Genomic DNA, 21,116 nt, shown 5'->3' with positions numbered 1-21,116 from the left:
AGAGTATCCTGCAGTCTGATCTCATGCGAGTCTTCCTCTTTTTTTTTTTTTTTTTTTAATTTAAATGATCTCATCAAAGATTAGATCTATTTACTCTAAAGCAGGCATGTCAAACCGGTTCTAAGAGGGCCGAGGTCCTCACACATTTTTGACACAGCTCAAATGAATTGATGGTCTGAATCAGGAAAGGTGTGGTCAGGTAGAACACATTTCTCTCTTTCTCAGTCCATCCTAAACACTGGCATGGATCTGGCCCTCCAGGCCTGGAGTTCGACACATGTGCTCTAAAGGCTCTATACAATGGGTAGAGACATGAACATGCCTGAAGAAGAAACTTAGTTTCGAAAGCTTGCAAAGGAATCTTGTACAGTCATTAAAGGTATCACCTAAACAACTTTAGTTGTTATGTCTTCGGATTCTCTCCATGACTAATACCGGACCTCACACAGCTGCTGAAGATAGGGAAAGTGTTAGTTAGGCTCTTGTTAGCTTGCTCCTCGCTGAAATTTGTTGCTGAAAACACCCCAAAAAAGCTCTTTTGAGGGCTAATATTCTTCTGATGGGTTTGTGTGTGTGTCACTGACACTGCATATATACAGCCCTGTCCATCACAGCTGGCCCTTGCTGTACTGTACAAGAAATGGAGTTTTGTATAAACAGTTTCTCTATTTATTCTTCAATCAAAATATCTTCAAAGCTGCGGACAAGATGTATGGGTATAAGTTCAGAGTTCCAATTCACATAAGACTACCTGACACGTGTTTCATGGCCAAAACCGCTTCCTCAGAGGCACACCGTATACAAACATATGTTAAAAAACATACAATATAGACCGTATGATCTATGCATGTCAGGATATGAAGGCAATACAAAAATATATATATTTATCTTACCAGCTATGGGTCAAAGGCAAGTGCAGCCGCCTAGTGGGTTGTCATTATGGGATGCTGTGTCTAGAATTCTGAGAAAAAAATAATTGAAGTCTGTATTATAAAAAGAAATTTGGAAAAAGTGATGTGCTGTGAATCATTTCCGGATTCACTGTATATAGTATTTTTTCCTGGTGCACTAAAAGCAACAGAGCTGCAGCCACTAGGATTTGCTCAGTAGGCAGTAGCAGTGTTAGGGAGTATTGCACAAGGTCTCCTTACTGAATAGGTGCTGGCTTATGGAACAGAATGGGCTTGATTCACAAAAGGGTGCTAACATAGTTAGCATGCCTATAAGCTTTGGATATGAAAACTAGGGTGCTAAGTAGTTTGCACGTCCAAAGCTGTTACTGATTGCGCACAAAGTTTAGCGGTGCACGTAAAACGGCGCACCGTCCGCGTGAAAAATAGCCTGATAAGCGTACTTTGCATGCGAACGGTGTGACATTACGCGAGCACTGCGCAGCGCTAAACTTTGCGTGTGGAAACTAGGGTTTTTTCACAGGCGTGCTAACACTTAGCACCCTTTTGTGAATCAAGCCCCAAGAGTTGTTTTGAATTCTGGTCTCCTGTGTCATAGGCAGAGCTCTTAACCAATACATTACCAGACACTAAAATTAAAAGGGGAAGAGAATCGGCAGGATTGCCAGGCAACTTATGTAAGTGCCTGTTTTTTATGGCCTTAATACTCTAATTTTTGTATTTTTCACACAAACTGTATTTGAAGAAACTGAGAAATGTAGTGGGTCAAGCCTAAACATTTTGTAATGTATGTCCAAATGCACTAAAGTTCACCTGCAACTTACAGAGACTCTGAAGTCTCCAGAAAATGAGGTTTTTACTTTAAAAACCTCATTAACATTATTGCCCCTCTTAAAACGCCACAGAACCGCGGCTGAAACCCCCCCCCCAATTACCCCAAACTCACAGGGGTGCACGGCAGGCTCCTTCCGCATAGAGGCAGCGCAGCTCTGCCTCTAGACGCGTCTATCAGCCCGGATCAACGCCTATCCCCCGCCCCTCTCAGTCTTCCTTCACTCGCTGATAGATGCGAATGGAAGCGGCAGCGAAATCCAGGACCAAGAAAGTCGTGGATTTTGCCTGCCCTGTTACCCCCGTGAGTTTGGGGTGATTGGGGAGGTTTTCAGCAGCAGTTCTGCGGCGTTTTAAGAGGGGCAATAATGTTAATGAGGTTTTTAAAGTAAAAACCTCATTTTCTGGAGACTTCAGAGTCTCTTTAACCGCTTCACAACTGAGGGGTTTTACCCCTTCAGCATCCGAGCAATTTTCTCCTATCAGCGCTCCTTACATTCATTCACCTATAACTTTATCATTACTTATCACAATAAAATGAACTATATCTTGTTTTTTTCACCACCAATTACGTTTTCTTTAGGTGGGACATTATGCCAAGAATTATTTTATTCTAAATGTGTTTTAATAGGAAAATAGGAAAACATTTGGAAAAAAAAATATTTTTCAGTTTTCCGCCATTATAGTTTTTAAATAATGCATGCTACTATAATTAAAATCCATGTAACTTATATGCCCATTTGTCCCGGTTATTACACCATTTAAATTATGCCCCTATCACAATGTTTGGCGCCAATATTTTATTTGCAAATAAAGGTGCATTTTTTTCAGTTTTGTGTCTATCCCTAATTACAAGCCCATAGTTTATAAAGTAACAGAGTTATAACCTCTTGATATAAATATTTAAAGATTTCAGTCCCTAAGGTAACTATTTAAGTTTTTTTTTTTTTTTTATTGTAATTTTTTTTATTTATTTTAATATTGCAAAAAAAAAAATATTGGTAACAATTGGGGAGTGTGGGAGTTAATGAGTTAAATTTAATAGTAAAAAAATAATGTATTTGTATGTGAAAATTTTTTTGGGGTGTAGTATTACTTTTTGGCCACAAGATGGCCACATTTTTTTTCAGGCGTCCTGCAAGCGTCGGAAGGACGCTTGCTGGAAGGGAGGCTGGGAAACTGAGTTTCTTCACAATGATCGCGCTGCTTCTCGTAGAAGCAACCGATCATTGCGGGGGCAGAGATCAACGAACGGGAATGGATTTTCCCGTTCATTGATCTCCGAGCGGGCGGCGGCGTGCACGATCGCGGGAGTGCGAGCGGGAGCGCAGACAGTGGCGGGAGCGGCGGGGGGTGCGTATATCTACGCTCCGGGCGGGGAACTGAAGTCCAAAGGAGCGTAGATATACTGTACCCTAGCGGCGAAGTGGTTAAGTTGCAGGTGAACTTTAGTGTATTTGGACATACATTACAAAATGTTTACTGTTTTAATGTAAAAACCTAATTTTCTGGAGACTTCAAAGTCTCTTTAAAGTATGTGAAAATTGCGAGCTACAGTGTACTCATATGTTTTATTTGTTGTCATGTAGATGTTACAGAGCTGAAAGTTTTTGTTGACCTGGCCTCCATCTCTGCTGGGGAGAACGCTATGGATATAGACCACGTTTCTTGCTTCCATGACACTGTGCTGGGGTACTCTCCATTACTGTATGAAGTACTGCCCAACTTTGGGTTTAATGACTTAAGGAAATGTTTGGAAAAATTGTGGAGAGCTTTGGAAAGTGACCCAGGTCTTCCGGAAAAGCTGGTATTTAAATCCTTTTTATTTTGTCCTTAAAGTGATATGAAACTCAGCATTTCTTCTTTGCTCTAAAAGATTCTCTTACAGCAGAATAGCATGTTTCAGTGCAAAACTTAGTTCCGATGCAATGCCTACATTATCTTGTTTGCTTCCATATTAGCCACTATTATTAAACATTGCTAGCAGTCCTTAAAGGACCACTATCGTGAAAATAGTAGGCAGTTAAAATGTGACAGATGACCGGTTTTGGGCCAGCCCATCTTTTTAAGGGGGATTCTCAGGGCTTTCTTTGTTTTCAAGAGCATTTCCTGAACAACAGTTGCAAAATCTAACTGACATAATAGTGTGCAAGTGATTAGGGAGGCCGGCTGGTATCTTGCTATTTTGGCAGTTAAACTGCTGTTCAGGAAATGCTGTTGAAAACAAAGCAAACCCTTGAAATACCCTATGAGGAGATGGATTGTCCCAAAACCTGTCGGTTCTGTCAGATTTTAAATGCCTACTTTTTTTCGCGATAGTGGTCCTTTAAAGGGACACTGTAGGGGGGTCGGGGGAAAATGAGTTGAACTTACCCGGAGCTTCTAATGGTCCTCCGCAGACATCCTGTGCCTGCGCAGCCACTCCCCAATGCTCCGGTCCCGCCTCCCGTTCACTTCTAGAATTTCAGACTTTAAAGTCTGAAAACCACTGAGCCTGCGTTGCCGTGTCCTCGATCCCGCTGATGTCACCAGGAGCGTACTGCGCAGGCACAGACCATACTGGGCTTGCGCAGTATGCTCCTGGTGACATCAGCGGGATCGAGGACACGGCAACGCAGGCGCAGTGGTTTTCTGACTTTAAAGTCTGAAATTCTAGCAGTGAACCGGAGGCGGGGCCGGAGCATTGTTGAGTGGCTGCGCAGGCACAGGATGTCTGCGGAGGACCATTAGAAGCTCCGGGTAAGATCAACTCATTTTCCCCCGACCTAACACCCAAAGTACCTGCACTCAGAACCCACATGACACACATTGCCCAACCATAGCTAGCACCCAGTGCAGGCATGGCACCAAGTATTCACACCTATGTAATACCCAGTACCTACACCCAACACCCACATGCTTCATCTGCAGTAGTTCCTGTTGCAATAAGCCTCCACTTAGTGCTCCTCATAAACACCAAGCACTCACACATATGACATCCAGTACTTGCACCCAGAACTCACAAGGGACTGAGTACCTGCAATCAGCCAGAATCCACATGACACCTTCTGCCATCACCCAAAACCCACATGGCACCCAGCATCTGCCTTTAGCACCCACATGACAACAAATACCCCACTAGCCAGCACCTATCACCCATATGTCCCCATGTACTCACTCCCAGTACCCACTTGACACTCAGTATTTGCATCTAAGACCCACATACCCCCATAATCAACTCCCACATGGCACAGTACTCACACGTCACCAAGTTCCAAAAACATTATATGCACCTAGTACCATACAATGACCAGCACCCAAATAGCACCCAGTACCCATCCTTGGTCCGAACCCATATGAGACTCAGTAATCTCCCATGGCACACATCCAGACCACACATGGCACTCCCTACTCACTCATGTCCAACACTCACATGGCTCCCTGTACCAATTAGCACTCACATGGCACCAACTATTGTTTATCACCATCTGCTACTCATTCAGCACCCAATACTGCATAGCACCCACTGAAAATAAACACCCAACACAAACTGGACCTTGGTACCCACAGCAGCTTGACACAGACTGTACTTTGGCATCTTGGCACCCACTGCAACTTAGCACAAGGTGAACCTTTGCATCTTACCATCTACTGCATCTGGGCACCCACTGCACCTTGGCACTTAAATACCCCCCTAGCCAGAAACAAGGGGGGGGGGTATGCGGGGGAAGGCGTTGCCAGGCCCCTTTTTTAAATTTGAGCATCCCCCACTTAAGGACCCCCTGCTCCTCCTGCTCTGATTCAGGCACCCCACAACAACTTATTACCACTCGCCCGGCCGCCACCTCCACCACTAGCACCACAGCCGCTCCACTTGATATGTCAGAGGAATTATTCACACATTTGTGTAATGAATATAGTGATGCACAAGCATTATTGGAAGAGGATGAAGGCGATAAGGATGTCACACGACAACCATGTCCAGTCAGGTGTCATGATGATGTTGTAGTACATGTTGTTGGTGCCTTTTTGGAGGTGTCTGCTACAAGTGAAGCAGATGATGATGATGATGTGTCCATGGATGTCACATGGGTGCCCCCAAGAAGAGATGAAGAACAAGGGGACAGTTCAGATGGGGAGACAGAGAGGAGGAGGAGGTGAGTTGTTGTAACTAGCAGAGGGCAGGGCCGGCCCGCCCATGAGGCGGGGTGAAACGTTTGCCTCAGGCGGCACTTCTGGGGGGCGGCACCCGCCCGTCCATGTGTGTGGGGGGCCGCCCGAGCTGGAGGGGATAGCGGGCAGGAAGGGGGTATTGGGCCTAGCGGCGGGGAGGGGGGTCGGACCCCCCCTCCCTCGCCTGGGTCCCCCGTCCTCCGCTCCCCTCCAGCTTTAACAAGTTCCGTGCTGGCTGCACCTATTTGTAAGAGGCAACGGGCGGGGATTACTCACCTCTTCCTCGTTCCTGGTCAGCGTGCGCTCCACTGACGTCACTTCCTGCTACGCCGCAGGAAGTGACGTCAGTGGAGCGCACGCTGGCCTGGAACGAGGAAGAGGTGAGTAATTGCCGCCCGTTGCCTCTTACACATAGCTGCAGCCAGCGACATCACTTTTAAAGCTGGAGGGGAGCGGAGGATGGGGGACCCAGGCGAGGGAGGGGGGGGTCCGACCCCCCTCCCTGCCGCTAGGCCCAATACCCCCTTCCTGCCCGCTATCCCCTCCAGCTCGGGCGGCCCCCTACAGCCACGGCTTGGGGGGGGGGGGGGGGCGTCGGCGAAAATTGCCTCAGGCGGCAAAAAGTCTAGGGCCGGGCCTGGCAGAGGGAGATCGTCAAAAGGAGCTAGTGGCACTGCCACACAGCATGTATCAGCACATGGGGTCAGCCAGCCAACTTCTGCTGTTACTACCACCAACACTAGTAGAATGCCGTCAATCTAAAGCTCACCAGTGTGGACATTTTTTGTGTTTGTCTCTGACAACAGCAATGACATTTTCAGCAGTGCCATAAGACGCTGAGTTGTGGGAAGTCCAACACCCATCTAAGTTCAACTGTTTTAATAAGGCACCTAACCTCCAAACACCAAGAAACACATGAGGAGAATCAGCACCCAAAGTCTAAGCCACCTTCATCCTGGTCCAGCTTCTTCAGCCACATCACCCTTTGCTGTCCTTGTCCCTTCACAGCCACCCTCCACTTTGCTTCTCATCCTTGAGCAGTTCCTGCTCATCTGCCCACAGTCAGGTTCTGTCAAGGACAGTTTTGAGTGTAAGAAACCAATGTCTCCGAGTCACCCCCTTGCCTGGCATCTGACAGCTAACTTGTTGGAACTGTTAGCCCGCCAGCTGTTACCATACAAGCTGGTGGAGTCTGAGGCCTACCAGGGGTGATTTCGCTGATCTGGGCAGCGTGGGCTCTACAGCCCACAGCACAGATCAGCAAGGAGGCTGAGCGATCAGACTTACCCCCTTTTTTCCCCATTAGGGGGATGTCCTGCTGGGGGGGGTCTGATCGCCGCCGGCTCTGTTCGTTCGGCGGGGGGCTCCTCAAAGCCCCCCTCCGCAGCGAATTTCCTCCTCCGTCCCCTTCCGTCTCTCCCCTTCCTCCTATGGGCAGCGCAGGACGGAGATCCATCCTGCGCCGCCTAGAGTGAATGCCGGCGAATCAGAATGCGGCGATCCCCGGCCAATCAGAGGCCGGGGATCGCCGATCTACGTCACGGCGCTGCTGCGCAGCAGCGCCGTGTGATGTAAACAGCGGGGAATTCTTCCCCGTATGTTTACATTATGCGTGCGAGCCGCGATCGGTGGCTCGCACGCTGTTCACGGAGGCAGTCTCCGTGAACTAGCATGGAAAGGCCGCTCGATCGAGCGGCCGTTTCCATGCTATACCACTAACGACCCGCCGACGCCTATGGGCGTTAGGCGGTCGTTAAGTGGTTAAAACATTTGTTGTGATTGGGACACTGTAGTGGAAGGTACCCAGGAGAATTTTCCGAGGAAGGAAATCCCCAACCTGTACTGTAATGTGGAAAGCCAAAACAAGGCATCTTTGGCACACAGTATTGCGGCAAGGGCAGTGTCGAACTACCGAGGATTTTCTCGGGAGGCCCCGCCTCCACATCTCCGGTGGACCCCGCCTCCACTCCTGGGGTGAACAAATCGCTGCCTGCAGCAAAAAGCTTCTCCTCTCAGCATCTAAATCAGTCACGCTGAGAGGCTGCTGCAGACTAGGATGTCAGGGTAGCTCCGCCCCCATGTGATGCTGGGCTGGGAGCCTGGGGCGTATGATTTAAACTTCAAAGGCTCCAGGCAGGCATGTAGCTGAACTGTGCGGACAATACACGGTACGTCCTGTGTACAGCTAAGAGCAGCACTTCTCCTGCCTGACATGAATGCTCCTATCAGCTGGAGCTCCTTGCCGCCTGTCACAGCCCTGCTCTCTCTCTCCCTGCAGTTATTAGACACTTGCTTGGCTGGCAGGGGAGAGGAGAAAGTGAAGTGCCCCTGCAGCAGCCCCCGCCCCCCACCCGAGATATGAACACACACAGAAGCTCTGGAGCCAGGAGGACCTCACAGCTGCTTGTGTTCCTGCTCCAGAGACAGGCATCCTCCATCAGTACTGCACAGGAGAAGGTATGCAGACAGGCATCCTCCATCAGTACTGCACAGGAGAAGGTATGCAGACAGGCATTCTCCATCAGTACTGCACAGGAGAAGGTATGCAGACAGGCATCCTCCATCAGTACTGCACAGGAGAAGGTATGCAGACAGGCATCCTCCATCAGTACTGCACAGGAGAAGGTATGCAGACAGGCATCCTCCATCAGTACTGCACAGGAGAAGGTATGCAGGCAGACACTGCTGGAACTTCATGTCCTGTGTGAAGATTCTTCACTTGTGTTACAACAAGGAGGTGGATCACCTGCACTGCAGCACTGGAAATTGTAAAGGTGTATTGGAAGGCAGGCTGTTAGCGTTGTTAGCAGTTTTGCTTTAGTGCCCTTTCTCCCTCCCCCCACTCTTTTCCTCTCCCCCCAGCTTGGACTCTCTCCCCCCCTCTCTTCCTTTCCCCTCCCTCCATCTTGTCCCTGCTGTCTCTCTCTCTCTCTCCCTGTCTCCCCCCCCTTCCATCTTGTACTTTCCCTCCCTCTCCTGCCCCCCTTCCGTCTTGTTCTCTCTATCACCCCCCCCCCCTCCTTTTCCTCTAATCCCTCTTCCATCTTTTCTCTCCTGTCTTGCACTGCCAGGGATGTAACTACAGTCCTCCAGGCCCCCCAGCAAAAAACTACTGTTTGCCACCCACATGATGGTGGCTTCCATTACCTCCCCCCTCCCCCCCCCAAATAAAATAAAATAAATAAATAATGGTATACAAGATGTCAGCGTCCCCCTCCCCTTATCACCCTTTAGGCAGAGCATAATGTGTACATTATCTTCTCCAAGCTACAGAACAGGTCCTCTTCGCTCCACTTCAGTATATCTCATCACCATGCTGTGCAGCCAATCACCATGTGGCTCTTTATATATGTTATCGAGAGCTACATAATAGACTGTATGCTGCAGCGATGAGCTAAACCAAAGGGGAGTGAAAAGGGCCTGTCCTGCTGAACCCAGAGAGCAGGTAATGTATAATGCTCCGCCTCTACTCAGCATGGTAACCACCGGGAGTTTTTGGTGCAAGTGTTATGCTCATGCCCCCATCTCACTCCTTTCCACTTTCCTCGCTCATTTTGCTTTCTAATTGTAGTCTGTCCTACCATATTATTATTATGTATTTATATAGCACTGACATCTCCTGCAGCACTTTACACAGTACATAGTCATGTCACTGACTGTCCTCAGAGGAGCTCACACTCTAATCCTACCATAGTCATAGTCTAATGTCCTACCATATTATTATTATGTATTTATATAGCACTGACATCTCCTGCAGCACTGTACAGAGTACATAGTGATGTCACTGACTGTCCTCAGAGGAGCTCACACTCTAATCCTACCATAGTCATAGTCTATTGTCCTACCATATTATTATTATGTATTTATATAACACTGACATCTCCTGCAGCACATTACAGAGTACATAGTCATGTCACTGACTGTCCTCAGAGGAGCTCACACTCTAATCCTACCATAGTCATAGTCTAATGTCCTACCATATTATTATTATGTATTTATATAGCACTGACATCTCCTGCAGCACTTTACACAGTACATAGTCATGTCACTGACTGTCCTCAGAGGAGCTCACACTCTAATCCTACCATAGTCATAGTCTAATGTCCTACCATATTATTATGTATTTATATAGCACTGACCTCTTCTGCAGCATTTTACAGAGCACATAGTCATGTCACTGACTGTCGTCAGAGGAGCTCACACTCTAATCCCACCATAGTCATAGTGTAATGTCCTACCATATTATTATTATGTATTTATATAACACTGACATCTCCTGCAGCACATTACAGAGTACATAGTCATGTCACTGGCTGTCCTCAGAGGAGCTCACAGTCTAATCCTACCATAGGCATAGTCTAATGTCCTACCATATTATTATGTATTTATATAGCACTGACATCTTCTGCAGCACTGTACAGAGTACATAGTCATGCCACTGACTGTCCTCAGAGGAGCTCACAATCTAATCCTACCATAGTCATAGTCTAATGTCCTACCATATTATTATTATGTATTTATATAGCACTGACATCTTCTGCAGCACTGTACAGCGTACAGAGTCATGTCACTGACTGTCCTCAGAGGAGCTCACAATCTAATCAATGTCATATGTATGGTAACTAGGACATTACTTTACTTTATATTAAAAGAGCAGGACTCTATGCAAAGTTATGCTGGGAAGTAGTGTCTCTGAATTACAATGCTGCTATTTACATTTCGCCCTGTTCGTGAAACATCATGATTATGCCCACCTTCCGGTGCATGGTCTCTCTTTTTTTTTTTTTTTTTCACCACAATTGTGGGAAATATCCAATCTTCAATCTTCACCTCCCACCTGCTCACAACCTACTCCTTCTCCACCCTATCCTCCCCTCACCTCCTTCACTCCTACTACCACTGAGGAGGTCAACCACCTACTGCAGACTTCCCATACCACTACCTCCCCCCTTGACCCTATCCCTTCTGATCTACTTCAGCCTCACTTCACGGATCTGGCCCCAGTCCTCACTACCATGTTTAACCTCTCCCTATCCACAGGCACCTTCCCCTCAGACTTCAAGCAGGCCACTGTACTGCCTCTGCTCAAGAAACCCTCCCTCGACCCCCTCGCTACCCTCCAACTACCGCCCGATCTCCCTCCTCCCCTTCGCCTCAAAACTCCTTGAGCGTCTGGTTCACAAACGCCTGACCCAGTACCTCAATGCCAACTCACTACTAGACCCACTGCAATCTGGATTTCGGCCTGCCCACTCAACCGAAACGGCTCTCACCAAAGTGGTCAATGACCTTGCCTTAGCTAAAGCTGAAGGTAAATACACCATTCTCCTCCTCCTTGACCTTTTAGCAGCTTTTGATACAGTAGATCATCCCCTACTCCTCCAGTCCCTCCAATCCATGGGCATTCACGATCTCGCCCTGACCTGGCTTTCATCCTACCTCTCCAACCGCTCCTTCACGACCTCCTTCAATGAGTCCTCGTCCACCCCCAACCACCTCTCAGTGGGAGTCCCCCAAGGCTCGGTCCTTGGCCCCCTACTGTTCTCCCTATACACATCCTCCATTGGCAAGGTTATCTCCTCCATGGGTTTTAACTATCATCTGTATGCAGATGACACCCAAATCTATCTCCACACCCCTGACATATCCACCACTACCATGGACAAGGTCTCCTCCTGCCTATCTGCCATCTCCTCCTGGATGTCCGCTAGGTTCCTAAAACTAAATCTAGACAAAACAGGAATTTATGATCTTCCCACCCCGGTCATCCCTGGACCTCCCAGATGTGTAGGTCACTGTTAACCACACTACTATTCACCCTACCTCTCAAGCCCGCTGTCTGGGTGTCACCCTGGACTCCGCACTCTCCTTCACTCCCCACATCCAAAACCTTACAAAGTCCTGCAACTTCCACCTTTGTAACATCTGTAAGATTCGCCCTTTCCTGACCCCTGCCACCACCAAACTCCTCATCCATGCCCTCATAATTTCCCGCCTCGACTACTGCAATGCCCTTCTGTCTGGACTCCCTAAGACCCGAATAGCCCCACTGCAGTCCATCATGAATGCGGCTGCCAGAATTATCCACTCCTCCCATCGCTCCACCAGGGCGACTCCCCTCCGTGAATCCCTCCACTGGCTTCCTATCCAGTCCAGAATCAGATTCAAGATATTGTGTCTGACCTACAAATCCATCCACAAAACCTGTCCAACCTACATTTCTGATCTTACTCAGAGATACACACCAAGCCGCTCACTCCGCTCCTCCAATGAACTTCGCCTGACCGTCCCCCGCATCACCCAGTCCCATGCACGCCTCCAAGACTTCTCAAGAGCCGCTCCGACACTATGGAACTCCCTACCTCCACCCATTAGGGCAGCCCCCTCCTTCAACACCTTCAAGAAGGCCCTCAAAACTCACCTTTTCACTCTTGCCTACCACCCCTCACAATTGCTCTAAACCCACAGCCGAACTCTGGTCCCCTACCTCTCGTGTCCCTAACTCTCCCTCTAGATTGTAAGCCTTTGGGCAGGGTCCTCACTCCTTTTGTGTCCTACCTGATCATGCACCTCTATTACTGTGCACCCATGCTATGCATTTGAGTGAACCTAACTTGCCTAATCTCCATGCTCCCATCCAGTGACTGACTAAGCATTACCTTGTACTCATACTGTGCTGTGTGATCTGGTTTTCTTGTATTCCTGTATTGTCATATTGCTGTTTGTCACCCCTAAATATTGTCTGTAACCTAAATTAATGTTCAGCGCTGCATAATATGTTGGCGCTTTATAAATATAACAAATAAATAAATAAATAAATGTGGGCTCCAAGTTCAAATTTCTCTGGTGGGTCCCCAAGGTCCCAGTCCGACCCTGAGTGTATATGAGCCCAAAATGGGGGGGGGGGGGGAGGGAGGAGAGGGTGGCGGGCCCCAGGCTGAAACTTCCTTGGTGGGCCCTTAGTGTCCCAGTCCGACCCTGGGCAAGGGTCCATATAACCACTGATACCTGGTCTGCTAAGCACAGTCAGGGCAGGTATATCACCTATACGGCACATTAGTTAAACCTGCTGACTGCTGGCAAGCATGGAATTGTGGGTCTCTGCAGTGGAGTTGGTGACACCTGCTGCCAGCTTGTCACCTGCTGACCACCACTGGCAAGCCTCCACTGCGTGGCTCTGCATTGGAGTTAGGGACTAGAGATGTAGCGAACGGTTCGCCGGCGAACGGTTCCAGGCGAACGTTGAGGGTTCGCGTTCGCCTGGACCAAGCGAACTTTTCCGGAAGTTCGATTCGCCACATAATGCACTATGAGGGTCAACTTTGACCCTCTGCATCACAGTCAGCAGGCACATTGTAGCCATTCAGGCTACACTAAGCCCTGGAGCCCCACCCCCCTATATAAGGCAGGCTGCGGTGGCCATTAGCCTCACTCATGTGCCTGCTAGAGACAGACTAGGGACAGCTGCTGCAGACTTGTTCTTCTAGGGACAGATTAGTTAGGTTATTGGCTGCTTAGCTTGCTCCTGGCTGATTATTATTGCTTTTATAGCACCCCTCAATAGCTCTTTTCAGAGCTAATCCTGTACTTTTTTTTTTGTGTGTGTGTCAAACTGACACTTTTGTTGCATGCACAGCCTTGCTAATTCACAGTGTGTGTGCCACTGCCAGCAGCCCAGCACATTCAGTGGCTACCTGTGTGTGTGACAGGGAGCTGCACATTGTACTACCCAGTACTGCATATACCCAGTACCTGTTGTGTTTACTTAACCCACCTCATCACTGCATATACCTAGCTTTGTGTTGAGTGAACCCACCTCACTGCATCTAAGTACCTTTACTGTTCAGTAAACCCACCTCACTGCATAGAACTACCTCTACTGTTCAGTGAACCCACCTCACTGCATATAACTACCTGTTGTGTTGAGTGAACCCAGCTCACTGCATATACCTAGCATCCCCCTGAGATGGACAAAATGGACAAACCAGGTAGAGGAAGAGGTAGAGGCAGACCCAGAGGAAGGCCACCAGGCACCGGCAGGTCTGTGCGAGGTGGTGTTGCTGTGATTTCGTGCCGTGGAAAGGCCAACTCTCATGTAGGGACAAGTGCCTTACGAAGGCACCTGGAGAGAAGGCACAAACAGCTATGGCAAGAACACCTGAGGAAAAGCAGCACCCAAAAGACAAGCCACCCTCCTTCTCTTCCTCCTTCAGGTGCATCGTCTTCATCCGCTTTCTCCCTTGCACCTTCACAGCCACCCTCCTCCACACCGCCTCTTCCCTTCAGCGGTTCCTTCTCCTCTGCCCACAGCAGTACCCAGCTGTCCTTGAAGGAAGTATTTGAGCGTAAGAAGCAAATGTCTGCCAGTCACCCTCTTGCCCGGCGTCTGACAGCTGGCGTGGCGGAACTATTAGCTCGCCAGCTATTACCATACAAGCTGGTGGAGTCGGAGGCTTTCCGTAAGTTTGTGGCCATTGGTACACCGCAGTAGAAGATACCAGGCCGCAATTATTTTTCACAAAAGGCCATACCCAAACAGTACCGTGCAGTTCAAGGGTCCACCTGACCACGGATGCCTGGTCTGCCAAGCACGGGCAGGGCCGGTACATTACATACACAGCCCATTGGGTCAACCTGGTGACCGATGACAGCAAGCAGGGAGTACGTGGCTGCGCAGCGGACTGACTTCTCACACCTCCACGGCTTGCAGGCAGGCCTCCAGCCACCTCCTCTCCGCCTGCTACCACCTCTTCACTGTCGTCATCCTCCTCCTCCTCCTCCTTGGCTGGTGCTGCAATCTCCTCTCCAGCTACACAGCCCCCACACCCCAGGGCCTATGCTGCATGCCAGGTACGACGGTGTCACGCAGTGTTAGACATGTCTTGCCTCAAAGCGGAGAGTCACACCTGGCTGCTCTTAACAAACAGGTGGAGCAATGGCTGACCCTGCACAAGCTTGAGATCGCAAACGTGGTGTGTGACAATGGCAGCAATCTGCATTTCTGCATTTCTGGCAGCATTTCTGCATTTCTGCGTTGAATTTGGGAAAGCTGACACACGTACTCTGCATGGCACATGTGCTGAATCTGGTCATGCAAAGATTTGTGTCCAAGTACCCAGGCTTAGAGGACGTCCTGAAGCAGGCCAGGAAGTTGTGTGGGCATTTCAGGCGCTCTTACACGGCCATGGCACGCTTTGTGGACATTCAGCGTAGAAACAACTTGCCAGTGAGACGCCTAATTTGCGATAGCCTGACTCGCTGGAATTCCACCCTGCTGATGTTCTCTCGCCTGCTAGACCAGGAGAAAGCAGTCACCCAGTACCTGTATCATTACAGTACAAGGACACAATCTGGGAGGATGGGGATGTTGTGGCCCAACAGCTGGACACTGATGCGAAATGCATGCAGGGTCATGGAGCCCTTTGAGGAGGTGACCAAACTGGTAAGTCGCGCTGAGGGGACCATCAGCGACTTGATCCCCTACGCCTACTTCCTGGAGCGTGCCGTGCGTAGATTGGTGGATACAGCTGTGGAGGAGCGTGAACGAGAACAGTTACTGCAGCAGGAGTCGTGAGAGCGATTTACACCCGAACCCGATGTTTCCACAACACCTGCGGCAGCACAGAGGGGGGAGGAGGAGCAGGAAGAAGAGGAGTCGTGTGGGGAAGGAGAGGAGTCAGACTCTGATGATGGTGATGAGGAAGGTGTTTCTGTGGAGGAGGAAGAGGCAGCGGAAGAAGAACAACCGCGGCAGCCGTCACAGGGGGCTTCTGCTGCTCCACGTTCCCGTGGTATTGTTCGTGGCTGGGGGGAGGAAGAGGAGTTGCGTTCCGTCACTGAGGAAGAGCAAGAGGAGATGGAGAGTACATCTGCATCCAGCTTTGTGCAGATGGCCTCTTTCATGTTGTCCAGTCTGTTGAGGGACCCCCGTATCAAAAAACTCAAGGCGAATGACCTGTACTGGGTGGCCACGCTACTAGATCCTCGGTACAGACACAAAGTGGCGGACCTGTTACCAACTCAACAGAAGGCGGAAAGGATGCAGCACTTGCAGAACAAGATGTCGATAATGCTTTACAATGCGTTTATGGGTGATGTGACTGCACAACGCAATCAAGGTACCAGTGGCAGTAACCCTCATCCTCCCAAGTCCACGCAGGCAAGGACAGGATGCTCCAGCGATCTCAGGGTGATGTTGGACATGCGGACATTCTTTAGTCCAACTCCTCGCCATAGTCCTTCCGGATCCATCCTCCACCAACGCCTGGACTGGCAGGTAGCCGACTACCTGGCCTTGAGTGTGGATGTAGACACTGCGAGCAGCGACGATGAACCCTTGGACTACTGGTTGCGCAGGCTTGACCTGCGGCCAGAGCTGTCCCAATTTGCCATACAACTTCTCTCTTGCCCTGCCGCAAGCGTCCTGTCAGAAAGGACCTTCAGTGCAGCTGGAGGCATAGTCACTGAGAATAGAAGTCACCTAAGTCACGACAGTGTTCAGTACCTGACCTTTATCAAAATGAATGAGGAATGGATCCCGGAGGGATACTGAATGACCGAAGACTAAGTCAGTCCCCACACACAGCATCTCTGCCTGCAGGCCACTTGCCTTCTCCGACACCACCAACAGGGTCTAGGACCCTAGGCGGATTCACTAATTTTTCTGGTGCGTGTACATGCCTGCCTAATTTTTCTGGCTGCACTGCGGGCGGCTACAACAAAAAAACAAAAGGCATGTACATGTGCCCATCCCCCTTCGTGATCATTACCTTGCTGCAGTGAAGGGGCTTGCGTATCACAATGAAGCAATGACCACCGGCTATTTGAGTGTCTCGGGTGGGGGTGGGACACAAAAGATAATAAGGTTGTTGCTTTATTGTGGTTAGATCAAATTTGATCAGCTGGACAGTCACTGTTGTTCTATCATTGAGCTACCACAGCCCGGCGACCATATGGGCTTTAAAACCGCCACGGCCTACACTCTCGCCATGGTGCGCACCAGTCCAGCATGGTGGCCGTCACTACGCAAACAGCTGTTTGCGGTGCGTTACACAGTGATTTTGGTGTGTCAGTGTGAAGCAGAACTCTAATTACACTCCCTGATTGATGTATACACATGCAAGATGTTTGAAGGCACGTTAGGCCTGCAATTTAGCATTCAATGTGATTTGTGCCCTTAAAACACTGCTTTGCGTCACATCCAGATTTTTCCCCGGGACTTTGGGCATGTATCCCACTCCGCCATGCCTCCCTCCAGGTGTTAGACCCCTTGAAACATCTTTTCCATCACTTTTGTGGCCAGCATAACTTTTTCTATTTTTCAAAGTTCGCATCCCCATTGAAGTCTATTGCGGTTCGCAAACTTTTCCACGAACCGAACCTTCCGCGAACGGGGTTCGCGAACCGAAAATCGGAGGTTCGCGACATCTCTATTAGTAACACCACCACAAATGGCAGGCAGGCCTACTGCCAGCCTGCCACCCACTGACCACCACTGGCAAGCCTGCTGCCACCTCCTCTTCTCCTACTCCTCTTTCATCATCTTCTTTGCTATTGTCCTCCTCCGCTGCTGCTGCACTCTCCTCTACAACAAGTGCACACTCCCAGCTCCCCTGGGCCTATTCTACATCACAGTGCACTAATAATATTTTTTTCTAAATAACACAAACATTATTTTCTCAAATTTAATTTGTATGTGTAAACATGCACATACATGTGCAGAGCCAAGCCACTGCCCACTGCCTCTCTTGTCAGTGACACTCGCCAGGGATGCAACAAACATTAATTTTCTTTTTAAAAAAACTTTAATTTTTTTTTGGGGGGGGGGGGGAGGAGAGAATGTGTAGGACATGAAACTGTATGTCCTCTGCTACAGCGTTTACAAAACCCTTTTTTTTGGGGGGGAGGGGGTAATTACAAAACCTTTACATACATGTTCAGAGCTAAGTCATCGCATCTCTTTGCAGTGTCACTGACCAGTGTCACATTCCAGTCGCGTAACTGGTTAGCATGGAGGAGTTCACAAAATAAAAAAAATGATTGTACACTGGTTCCACTGTAATGTTTTATTAATAACTTCCCATCATGGCCTGTACTACACGCCTGCGGTGGTCCATTCAGTTGAGCGCACATGCAGCACCACACACACCTAAGGGCCTTACAGATCTGTTAGCGCTCAGTCTCTGTAAACGCAGCATTTGGTCTGTCAGTGTGAAGTGGACACAACTCTTACACTACCACCACATGTGCACACTTCAGACATTTTCAAGCAGCCCTTTATTCCTCAAATGTAGGAATGTACTGTGAATTCTGCCCTTTAGGGATTAAAACCTGACTCTTTGTCAACTCCGTAATTTTTGGGACTTTTGGAATGGATCCCCCTCTGGCCTGCCCCCCGTCCAGGTGTTAGGCCCCTTGAAACAACTTCTCCATCACCTTTGTGGCCAGACAGAGTCCCTGTAGCTTTTAAAATTTGCCTGCTCATTGAAGTCTATAACAGTTTGCCCGGTTCGTGCGAACTCAAACTTTTATGGAAGTTCGAGTTAAGTGTCTGCGAACCCAAAATTTAATGTTTGCGACATCTCTTTTTTGAATCCTTCCTCAGCTGCCCAATGAGGTCTTATTTGTGCTACTCCCCAGAAACTCCAGAACCTGGTTCAGCTGATTATAGCATTTACTAACTATAACAGATTGCTAAGGTTAGCTCATTAGTTGTGATCATGCAGCCAGTCCAGATGCTCAATTACATTGCAAAGGGAGGATTTCAGTGGGGGAGCAAAGCTTTTGGCATCCAAGGCTGAAGATGAGATGTCAGCAAAGGGATAGTAGATTTTACCAGAATGTATTATGAAAGGTGAATATCAGTAAGGGGTAAGAGCATATGTAGATAAAAAGGCTTAGGGGCTAGGATAAGGTACTGTTAGCTTTACGTTTTGGCTGAAAAGTTAAGGTTAGCTGTTGGAATATGAATTTTCATCAGGCAGGGTAGGTCAGAGTTTGATCATTTAGAGTCAAGCAGATGGAATATAAACACCAAAACATCCCGTTGAAAAATGCATTGCATAGTGGCGTTATAAAATGAATTATAATTGTTATTGGCATAGTTAAACCCCTGCCTCTGTCACCCTGTCACCCAATGCTCAGATTCTGAGTCCAAATGTAGCCACTTGCTAGCATAAAGTGCCGTGTTGCTGGAGAAGGAATCTGAGGGTGGAAATGTGACGGAACACTGCATAAGAGCTTCTGTATTGGTTGTGTGATCAGTAAGTAATAAGCTGGTCCTATTGCTTTGCTAGATTTAGTCTCATGTCAGGTTAAAGTCCACATGGGGCTCAAGTTGTGAAGTGCAGGAAAGTCTGTATAGGCTTTATATGTGTATTAATGAGAAGTGGTCACTTTAAAGGGAACATAAACTAAAGTAAAAAAATAAATAAATAAAAAATTACTTAAACTTACCTGGAGCGCAATCTAGAGGCGTGTGGACCAGGGCCGCGTATCTAAATGACAGAGGGTCGCTGTGGGGGACCAGAGGATTGGTTTGTCCCGGCGTGGGCACAGGGTGGCTGCAGGGGGCTGGTAGAAGCCCAAAGTAAGTTAGTTTTTTTATTTTTTATTTTTTTTTTTTAGCTTAGGTTCACCTTAAAAGTTGAGTTAGGGGATCACCTTCAGTTTAATATATTTTTCATGCAGTTATATTGTTCCCACATTTTTCACATTACTGTTTTCAACATGTTCTCTGTTCTTGGCTTTCATATTGTAGAGAGAATCCGCCCGCCATATTGAATGGCTGAAGACAGTAAAAGAGAGTCATGGCTCAGTAGAATTTTCATCTATGTCTCAAGCAACCGCTATAAATCGAGATGGGATCTACATTGTCCGAGCACCCAAGAATGGCAAAAAGGTAATTTCCTGCCCCATATTTTTAATCTCCCGGGCATTATGATTATTTTCGGATTTAGGGTCTAAAAGCCATGCAATTTTTTCACATTCTTTTAGACCCTAAAAAAACCAAAGAAACAAAAAAAAAAACATACCACATTGAGATTTGCAGCATCTCCTGCATATAACTCACTCAGGCACGGGATTACCACTCTGAGCTGCAGATTTCCATCCCGAACCTGACTCGTGATTACCGCTAATTAGAGATGTAGTGAACTGTTAGCCGGCGAACGGTTGCAAGTGAACTTTGGGGGTTCGCGTTCGCCTGCACCAGGCGAACGTTTGCGGAAGTTCGATTTGCCCCATAATGCTCTATTGAGCAAAACTTTGACCCTCTACATCACAGTCAGCAGTCACATTATTGCCAAACACACTGCTGGAGGCCCACCCCCCCTCCCTCCAGCAAGGTCCTTATGCCATTTCACTCGTCTGCCTACACTAACTCGTTAAGGGACAGCTGCTTACCTCCCACCTCCCTCCTCCCTCCTACCCTTCTACCCTTCTACCTATTCCCTCCTACCGGAGGGAGGAGGGTCTCATCTGCCAGGGAATTATACTATTTCAAAAACCAGTTTACATACCATAGCTGGGAATCGAACCCAGGTCTAACTGTGTGGTGGGCAAGCACCCTAACCGCTTTACCACAACAGTACTAACTGAAGCTGGCCTAGCATTTACTATTTATGCTCAATGCAATAGAAACATTAGGTTGCTTAGAGGAGCTGTTAGGTATAGGGTCTCAGAGAAAATAAACACATATATCAGTAGCTAAAGATTGGCTGTACTTACATTACATATGCATTTCACTGTCCACGTTTGTACTTCACAGAATTTTTATATGGTATATGCAGAGATTGATGCTCCTGACAGCTCCTGGCAGGTTCCATGTTTGTCTGTCTCCTATGAAGCCAAATGTGTCATCATGTCCTGCCTGCTTCCTGATCACAGAAAAGCTCCTACTGAATAACACTAGTGTGCAGTGAATAATAATTAGCCATGTGGCTAGGAACAATAGCGGACTCCTGCAGTGTACTCTGCCCGGAGATTTTTCAGTGCTTTGCGCTGGACTGAGTTACAAGCTGCTGAAACTTGATACTGTAACTTCTCATTAGCAGCCGAGGGGAGGGCCCCAGAATGCTTTGCAGTATGGTATGCGGCTTGCGTCCTCTTAAGAGCTTGGGTCTAACAGCTTTGCTGATAAGCACACATCAAATGTAAGAGAGATTTTTTACTACAGTATTGCCTTTTTGGCTTCCTTCTAAACTGTTTAACACAGGAGAATAG

General features: G+C 48.2%; 1 protein-coding gene across 1 annotated transcript in view; it reads left to right on the top strand.

The window, feature by feature from the left end:
* Positions 1-21,116, top strand: part of LOC137504562 (E3 ubiquitin-protein ligase RNF213-like) — a 526,907-nt gene that overhangs the window by 28,948 nt on the left and 476,843 nt on the right. Inside the window, exons 3-4 of the mRNA XM_068233144.1 lie at positions 3,332-3,549; positions 19,654-19,794. Coding sequence (XP_068089245.1) covers positions 3,332-3,549; positions 19,654-19,794 — 359 coding nt within the window. The remainder of the gene's footprint in view (positions 1-3,331; positions 3,550-19,653; positions 19,795-21,116) is intronic.

This window comes from Hyperolius riggenbachi, chromosome 4, assembly GCF_040937935.1.
Source record: "Hyperolius riggenbachi isolate aHypRig1 chromosome 4, aHypRig1.pri, whole genome shotgun sequence".
In the NCBI taxonomy this organism is placed as follows: Eukaryota; Metazoa; Chordata; class Amphibia; order Anura; family Hyperoliidae; genus Hyperolius; species Hyperolius riggenbachi.
Note: the sequence above shows the minus strand (reverse complement) of the source record. Positions and strands in the feature narration are given on the sequence as shown.